The sequence below is a fragment of the Diachasma alloeum genome, unplaced genomic scaffold (assembly GCF_001412515.2).
Source record: "Diachasma alloeum isolate Michigan unplaced genomic scaffold, Dall2.0 Dall_scaffold_00870, whole genome shotgun sequence".
Taxonomy (NCBI): domain Eukaryota; kingdom Metazoa; phylum Arthropoda; class Insecta; order Hymenoptera; family Braconidae; genus Diachasma; species Diachasma alloeum.
The window spans coordinates 261,696-270,487 of NW_021680991.1; the positions used below are offsets into that span (position 1 = coordinate 261,696).

Consider the following 8,792-nt stretch of genomic DNA (forward strand, 5'->3'; position numbering starts at 1 on the left):
TTCTCCACTTCTTATATTATTTAGTACATGTTTATATATATATATATTTAAACTTTGAAATTTTAACTAACAACTCAGATAGTTCCTATTAACACAATATTTCCATATCTAATTGTTTCTCCCTTTCCTTCTCTATTAGATCACAGTATCTTCCTCCTATCTTACTCCATTCCTGAAGTCTTGGGTCATCTTCATCCCTGACTGCCCGTCTACTTTTCCTCCATTTTCTTCAGCGCTTTCTCCAACCTCCTCAGCCTTTCGCACATTTTCCTCCTAGGGCCTTCCTTAAGCAACTCGATTGCTCTTTCTCTCCACTGTCTTCAGCTACTTCCTCTCCTCCAATCTTCCCACCACCTCTTATCCGCTTGATCTAGCCTCATCATCAAGTCCTTGCAGCACGCTACGTGCTCCAGTTTCTCGGCGCAGTGACTCCCGACAACTCGCCCGCTAATTAAAAAATCGTATCTCTGCTCCTAATTAACATTAAGGAATGAAACTAATACTGTACTATGGAGAATTAGATTCCCCATTCTTCAACCCCCGTTTCATTCCTTAATCTCTGTAATAAAAAAATAAAAACTGCGACGCAATTCGCGGCGCAATGAAAAACTCAATGGTTTCTCGGCGCAGAGCGCTTCCCCATTAATTCGCCCGCTAATTAATAAACCTCCTTCTCCTTACCGCACGCCCTGCACTCTTCCTTCTCGAAGCTCTTCTTCCCACCCCTGAATACATTTCCACACCTCCACCTTGCCCAGGCTATTTTCTGCTCCACCTTTAATCTCTTGTCCGTCCAATATTCAGCCATTTCATTATTCTCCTTTACCTCGTTGTAATAATTACAATATTTGGACATTTCTATCCTTTCCCAATCCTGCTGTTTCTCCTGATCCTCCAGTGTCTCCACCATGGCCTTCAACCTGTTTTCCGCCTCCTCCTGTTCTCCAGCCCATAGTTTCTCGACGAATTGGCCATCTCCCAACGCCCTCAGCTTCTCCTGCACTCCTTTTCCCCACTCTGAAAGTTGTCCATTCATAATTCCCCTTAACTCTTCCCGCAGGCACTTTCTCGCCCACCTGCTTTCGTCCATCTTGCTCGTTTTTATCAGAAATGTCGCTGCCCTTCTGAACGCCTCTACCTCCACACTACACCCTCCAGATTCCTTTCTCCAAATCTAGTCTGACGTATTCCTTGCTAGTCCCATGCTTGCTTTGATGTACTTCTTCTGTACTCTCTCAATTGCCTCCTGCCTTTTCCAGTCCCACAGCTCCACTCCATACAACGCCGCCACCTTCACTGTCGCCCCCATAAAATACAGCCTCCTTCTTAGGTTTTTCAACCTCTCTCGCGTCATTTCTCCCCAGCCCTTATTTATCATCATCGGTGCCTTTCCAGCTAGCTTCCTCGACTGCTTTTCGAATGTATTCCTTGTCGTGAACCAGAACCCTAAATACTTGAACTCCTTCACTATCTCTACCTCTTTTCCTTTGTACTTCCAGCTCTCCGCGCTTTTTCTTCTTCCTTTCCTGAAGATCATTATCTTTGTTTTTTCCACGCTTACCTCCATCCAGTTTTCGTCAGCCCAACGTTCCAGAGTCCTCAGCATCTTCCCTAGCTCCGCTCCCTCCTCCGCCACTACAGCCGCGTCATCCGCGTACAGTAGTATATATATCTTCGCTCCAGCTCCTGCCCCTATTGCTGCCCCTCCTTCTCCTCTTTGCTCCATAGCCTCCAGTAGATCCTGAATGTACACGTTGAATAGTATCGGACTCAGTGGACATCCTTGTCACACGCCCTTCCCCGTCCTGAATTCTTCTGTCAGACCCTCACCCGTTATCACCTTGTTTCTTGTGCCCTCATAGATTTTCTGGGTCATCCTCAAAGATTTCCCCTGAATTCCCATTTCCCTCATTTTATTCCAGAGTTTCCCTCTGTCTACCTTATCAAAAGCTGCTCTAAAATCCACAAATGCCACGTATAGCCTCCCCCTCTTCCTTTTTAGCTGGCTCCCAATCAGGGTGTTCAACACGAATACCTGTTCCATTGTTCCGTGCCTTCTCCTGAAACCTGCCTACGCCTCCGAGAGTTTCTCCTCCTCTTCTAGCCATCCTCCCAGTCTGCGAGCCATTATTGTCGCTAGTATTTTATATCCTATGTCCAATAGGGATACTCCTCTGTATTTGCTGCCGAGTTAATATCTCCTCTTTTATGGATGGGGAATATCGTAGCTAACCTCTGCCTATCTACCATTTCTTCTTTTTTCCACATCTCCTTAACAATTCCGACCAATTCCTCGTTTCTTTCCTCCGGTAAATTTTTCCAGAATTTCGCCGTTATCCCGTCTTCTCCCGCCGCCTTCCCCATCTTCAGCCTATGTATTGCTCCGCTAATCTCCCAATCTGTTGGTATCTTGTCTAGCTTGGATTCCTCTGTGTCCTCTTCTCCCTCTCCCGTTTTCCGCTCTGCCCCCTCAACCATCCGTTTCTCTCCTGGCTCCTCTGCTCTCCTTCCTTCCTCGTTCTTCCCTGCTCCAGCCTGTTCCTCCTGTCTCTCCTCTGCAGCATCTAATAGTTTTTTAAGGCCCGGATGGAGGGATTTTTTCCCCGAGTGGCGATTTTACGCCCCCCCAGTTTGCGGTTAAAGCAAGAAGCTTTATCCCGACCATAGCTATGTCAGTAACTACGGGAATGGCAGGAAACCAGAGTGACATATAAAAGTGGGGCTTGGAAGGGGCCCCGCAGTTTTTGTTTCTTATTCTGTTCGTGTTTATTTTTTCCGGGAGATCTTCTCATGTTTCCTATGAAGTTTTCGAGAAATATTTCCCATTTTCGAGAAAATTCTCCGGTTTTTGAGAAAATTTCTGAAAATTCTCCAGTTTTCGAAAAAATTATAAGGATATTTTGAGTTTTCAAACAAAATTGGAGGAAATTCTAGAGTTTCCGAGCCCGTTCGAGAAATTTTTTTTAGGTTTTCGAGAAAATTTTCTTATTTTCTGGAAAATTCAAAGAAATTCTTCAGTTTTCTAGAAAATTCCAGAAAAAGCTTGGGTTTTCGAGACTGTTCTAGATAATTCTTAGGTTTTCGAGAAAATTCTAGGAAAATTCTCCGGTTTTTGAAAAAATTAGAGGGGGGTAGGGTAATATGGACAATTGGAGTAAAATGGACACTCAAAAATTTGCGAATTTTTTTTGTTTAATTCAAAATTTTGAAAATCGTTTCATTGGGCATTGTGGACACCTGATAAATCTGTATGGACGGGACTAAAATGAACACTCAAAACATTTTCAATAATTGATTTTTAAAAATTGCTTCTTGACAAAGTCTACAACTGAGAAATTATGCAAGAGTGGGGGAAAATAGACATCTAAAAAATGTGGTCCTATTCAAAAATAAAGAAAATTTTCAAATCACATTTTCTAACAGAATCGTGTCGGTATCTTTTTATAAAGAAAAAATTAGAGTTGGGAAAGATATTAATAAACCAACTTCGAGTCTATTAAATTTTACATTGAAGTTTGAAATATACAGTAGCTTTGCCCTACACATCTGACCTTTTGTTCATTTGCGAAATTTGTAAGATGGTTACTTTTCTACGCACAGAGGAAATCACCATAAAACAATAGGCGGAGAGGATAAATGAGCAAGGAAAAATTTAATTTACCACCCCCCACGACGAACGTCCAAAATTTTTTTTTTTTCAATTTGAAAATGGCAATCATGAATAGCGTTTCAGAAATTGAATAAAATTGTTGAAAGATAAAAAATTGAGGAAGAAATCAAGGTGTCCATTTTACCCTGTTTTTTTTTACGACGCAGTCTTATGAGAATGTGTTGGTTTTTATGACCTTCAAATGAAGTCGGAAGAGTAGATTTGATCAAATTCAACTCATTATTTAAATCTGGTGTCCGTATTGCCCCACCATTCCCTGTAACAATATCTCGAATTTTCAAAAACAAATCGAGGAAATTCTAAGGTGTTCGAGAACGTTCTAGAAAATTCTTAGGTGTTCGAGAAAATTCTACGAAAATTCTCCGGTTTTCGAGAAAATTATAGGGATATCCTTGGCGAACCAAGTTGATAGTTGGACTCTCCATAATTTCCTGTGTTTAAGAGAGAATTGAGTCAGTTGAGAGCCGGAGTGACGAAGCCAAAAATACAATTTATGCAAACCGATCTCTTTACTATCGACTTTTTTTAACCCGTCAGTAGGCGCGCGGTTCCACCACCGTTCTTGAGACGCGCGATGAGGGAATCGCTCATCGGCTTCTCGTAATAATAGAGCCAAATATCGCCATAGGCGGTGCTGTTCGGCGTTCTGCGGCACGATCCCCGTACCCGTAACACGTGGAAAATTTCAACCGTGCCGAAGAAAATATTATTTTTCTACTCAACCCTGACCAATAGACAACTTTTATCACCACGAGAGTCAACTAGCAGAGTTACTTACGGCATATAAAAAAATTCAGCAAAAGATTGGCGCCTTTAGGGTATATTTCCTATGGAGTGAAAATTTTTGTGAGGAAATCGCTCATAGCGTGCCTAGTGACGGGTTAAAACAGACAATTGGATTTGTTATTTTTAGTGACTTCTTCAATTTCAATCAACTTTTTTCAGAATTGAAAATTTGACTTTGGAATTTTGATTCTCAACTATCTCTGAATCTATTCTCAATTTTTTTTCCAGTTGACAGTTGCATCTTTTATTCTCTATTATCTTTCAATCGACTTAATTTTTCTTTAAATCAAGAGTTGCATTTTTGATTTTCAATTGTCTCACAATCTACTTTCATCTTTTTTGGGAATTAAAAGTTGAATTTTTTTGTTCATGAAAATAGGATTTTTTATTCTTAATTCTCGCTCAATCTACTTGACAATTTTTGTGATAGTTGAGAGTTGGATTTTTTGCTTCCGAATGGAAGCCCTGATGTATTCGTCAAATCTGAAATTTTCATTTTTTGTGCCAGGATGAGTAATTTTGGTCTTAGGAGTTCGAATATGCAGTTTTTAGATCATGTCCGCATATATGTATGTATGTACGTATATGATTTTTTTTTCAAATTTAGTTTTTCGACGATCATTCAAAAAATAATCGCCGAAATCTTTTCAATTATGGCTTAACATATTCTTTTGGATGTTATCTTGGTCGAGTTCGAAGATAGCGGCGATCGCATCATTTGCTTTGAAATTATAGCCTAAAAAGAATTTAATCGAGGTTTAAGGAGAGTTTAATCAAGGTTAAATCAAGATTTAATCAACAGGTCCCGCGGTCAAGCTAAGGTTGACCCACAGTCAAGCCAAGGCTGACCCATGGTCAGGTCAAGGTTGACCCATGGTCAAGCCAAGGTTGACCCATGGTCAAGCCAAGGTTGACCCATGGTCAAGCCAAGGTGGATTGATGGTCAAGGTGGACCCGCGGTCAAGCCAAGGTTGACTCGTGGTCAAGCCAAGGTTGACTCGTGGTCAAGCCAAGGTTAACCCAAGGCCAAGCTAAAGTTGACCCAAAGTTGACCAAATGTCAATGCAAAGTTGGCCCAAAGTTGACTGACGTTCAACCTTGATCTTGATCTTTCTAGGCTCTAATGAATGGCCAGGAGTCATTTTTCGCTTTTTTTCGGCTCCTGTTCCTATTTAATTTTAAAAATTTCCGTTCCCTAGAAATTTCATTTCAAATTATCTTTAAAAAAAAAAATCCATTAAAATTGTGCTGGAATTAATTTTTAATTCTGAAAAAGTTCATTGGAAATAAAGAGATAACCAAGAATTACAAATCCAATTCTCAATTTTCAAAAAGTTGATAATATTGAGAGGGGCTAGCATAAAATGCGTTGTAGTCGTCGTTGCTCCAATTCTCAACTAACTCTCAATGTTCAACTTGGTTCGCCAGAGTCATTCCGATAATTTTCTCGAAATCCGGAAAATTTTCTTGAAATTTTCTCGAAAACCTAAGAATTTTCAAAAACTGCGTATGAAAAAATTTAATAGAAAAATCTAGCGAATTTGTTAGGAATTTCTGTTGCAGTTTGTTTTTAATTTTCTACTAGTTTTTGGCCGATTCTAGTAAAATGTTCAATAGAATATNAATTAATTAATTCGCGGTTTTTTCCCTCAAAGTGATGAAAGGGTTATTTAATTCGCTGGTTAATCAATTTAATTCGCGGTTTTGCGTTACAAAGGACCTTCTCGGTGATCTAGTCAAACCACCCCGTGAGGGGGTGAGTGAAGGGGTTAATTATTTCGCAACTGTAGAAATCATAGAATGGGCTCCTCTTCTTCAAATATTGACACCTGGCTCCACTNAGAAAATTTCAGAAGAAGAAATTCTATAGAAAATATCTCAATAGAATAAGTTATATAGAAAACAAATCGAATTCTATTGAATTTTTCTATTGATTATTTTTCCAACCCAAATGTTCGATGCCGGGTCTGAGATCTGTGGAATCAGCGAGCGATGGGCGAGATGAAAACGAATTCTAACGCGAGCGGGAGAAGGTCCAGAATTCACTACACGTGCACGTTGGTNTGTCTGAACTTGAGTGTTCCGGTACTTTCCTGTTTGCCGCTCAATATGTAAATATTTATTTTAACAAGAAGGGGAGGGAGTATGTATATCTGCAAAGGCAGAGGATCAGTCATTCAAAAACTTAGGTACCCCCACTAATTTGGCATAGTCCTCGACAAATTGTACACGTTGTAGTAGGAGGAGTTTCCGAAAAATCGTCATCTGCTGCAAACTGATAAGGATGGAAATGCATTGGAAGATGTCCGAACACAATCTTTTGTTTGCATAGACTTTTTTCGGGTTACCTGGGAACGCAAGTTGTACTCATTACCCAAAAACATGATGTTTGCCAACCTGGAGCAGAGTTTTCGGACCTTTTGATGTCCTATCGCACCGCGAAGATTAAATGTTATCCAGGACATTTTTCAGCTATTTTTTTTCCCACGAACAAAAAATGTTGCTATTTTGTTAATAATTTTCCATGAGTCAGATGATTCTTTTTCAACCAATCACGTAAGATTTCACAGAAGGATGAAAATGCATTGGAAGATGTCCGAACACAATCTTTTGTTTGCATAGACTTTTTTCGGGTTACCTGGGAACGCACGTTGTACTCATTACCCAAAAACATGATGTTTGCCAACCTGGAGTAGAGTTTTCGGACCTTTTGATGTCCTATCGCACCGCGAAGATTAAATGTTATCCAGGACATTTTTCAGCTATTTTTTTTTCCCACGAACAAAAAATGTTGCTATTTTGTTAATAATTTTCCATGAGTCAGATGATTCTTTTTCAACCAATCACGTAAGATTTCACAGAAGGATGAAAATGCATTGGAAGATGTCCGAACGCAATCTTTTGTTTACATAGAATTTTTCGGGTTACCTGGGAACGCACGTTGTACTCACAATCCTAAGAACATGATGTTTGACAAACTGGAGCAGAGTTTTCGGACCCTTTGATGTCTTATCGCACCGCAAAGATTAAATGTTATCCAGGACATTTTTCAGCTATTTTTTTTTCCAACGAACAAAAAAAAGTTGCTATTTTGTTAATAATTTTCCATGAGTCACATGATTCTTTTTCAACCAATCGCGTAAGACGTTACAGAGTGTGCAAGCGTAGGCACACCCACATATGTAACTATATAAACAAATTTCACCTTGATTTTCCGCTAGTTCTTTGGTGTCTTTATCATGAACAACATGGATCCTAACGCGCGTAAAAGATTATTGAGGTCATTAGAGGATGCGTATGAAATAGTGAAAACGTATAGGAGATCCAGGGAAATTCAACAATGGCTTAATCACATCAGAGGACATTCGAAAGAAATTAAGGCATTATTGAAGAGGAGTGCGAGTCATAGTGAGAAAAGACGTTTAACTCACATGTTAGGACGACTGAAAGCGTTCTACGCAAGATTCAGTAAGTTGGAAGTGATAGGAGGAGATTTAAGTGGCAATTTAACTGATAGAGTCCGATGGGAGGACTTACAAAATGTTTTTGAGGGTCGTATGAGAACAGGAGTGATTATTAACGTGAAAAATCCAGACATACCCAAATTTTTAGATGATGCTAGATGAATGCTCTGTGTACGTTTGAAAAATGCATTGAAACAAGAAGGAAGTTTGAAAGTGAATGTAGTGTTAACGTGTAAATATGAAATTAATCGAGATGAAGGAGTCACGTGACGTACGTTGAATGTCATAGTGCGTTTGTTTGTGCTCTTCACTTTGTCATTAATTTCAATAGTTATTACAAGTCCCTTAGTGTGTTTTTTCGGACCTTTCATATCGCTGAGACGCCCGGCGTCTTTTTGAGTATAAAATTAATACCCGTTTCAAGGGGTGCACCGCAATTTCAGTAGTTAAAGTTGTGTGATTTGCCTATTGAGGTTATGGTCGAAACACCTGGCGGCAACAGCCCTGGAGAAACCCAAGTTACCATCAGCACCCAAGAAGGCCTCTTCTGTGCCGGTGGCACCCGTAGATCCAACGATATCTCCCTCTTGCCCAAGCAGCCACCTAGTGCCATCGTGCCTAGATAGCCCCTTTGATAAGTTGCCATTAAATTCCTGCTCTACACCTGTGACCAACAACCCAAAGAGAAAACGAAGGGGACGATTAATCAGTGCGGAGTTCTTTAGTAGGGAGAGATCGAACTCGTTGAATACAATTACTGAACTATCAAGGAACCCTACCAAAAGAAAAGAACTTGAGACGAGTTGGGAAAAGACTCTCTCGGATTTATCCCCAGACAATAGTCCCCATAAAAAGTTGAAATCATCTGTGAT

The 8,792-nt window shown here is 40.0% G+C and overlaps 1 protein-coding gene across 1 annotated transcript; it reads right to left on the minus strand.

The window, feature by feature from the left end:
• Positions 1 to 1,174: 1,174 nt before the first annotated feature.
• On the minus strand, positions 1,175 to 1,726 carry LOC107045068. The gene has a single exon (XM_015267197.1). The coding sequence runs from the start codon at positions 1,724 to 1,726 to the stop codon at positions 1,175 to 1,177; it is 552 nt and encodes a 183-aa protein (XP_015122683.1).
• Between the last annotated feature and the right edge of the window lie 7,066 nt (positions 1,727 to 8,792).

Bases quoted from the DNA above. Each gene is read 5' to 3' on its own strand.
- LOC107045068 (XM_015267197.1), bottom strand. From the start codon at position 1,726: ATGGAGCAAAGAGGAGAAGGAGGGGCAGCAATAGGGGCAGGAGCTGGA.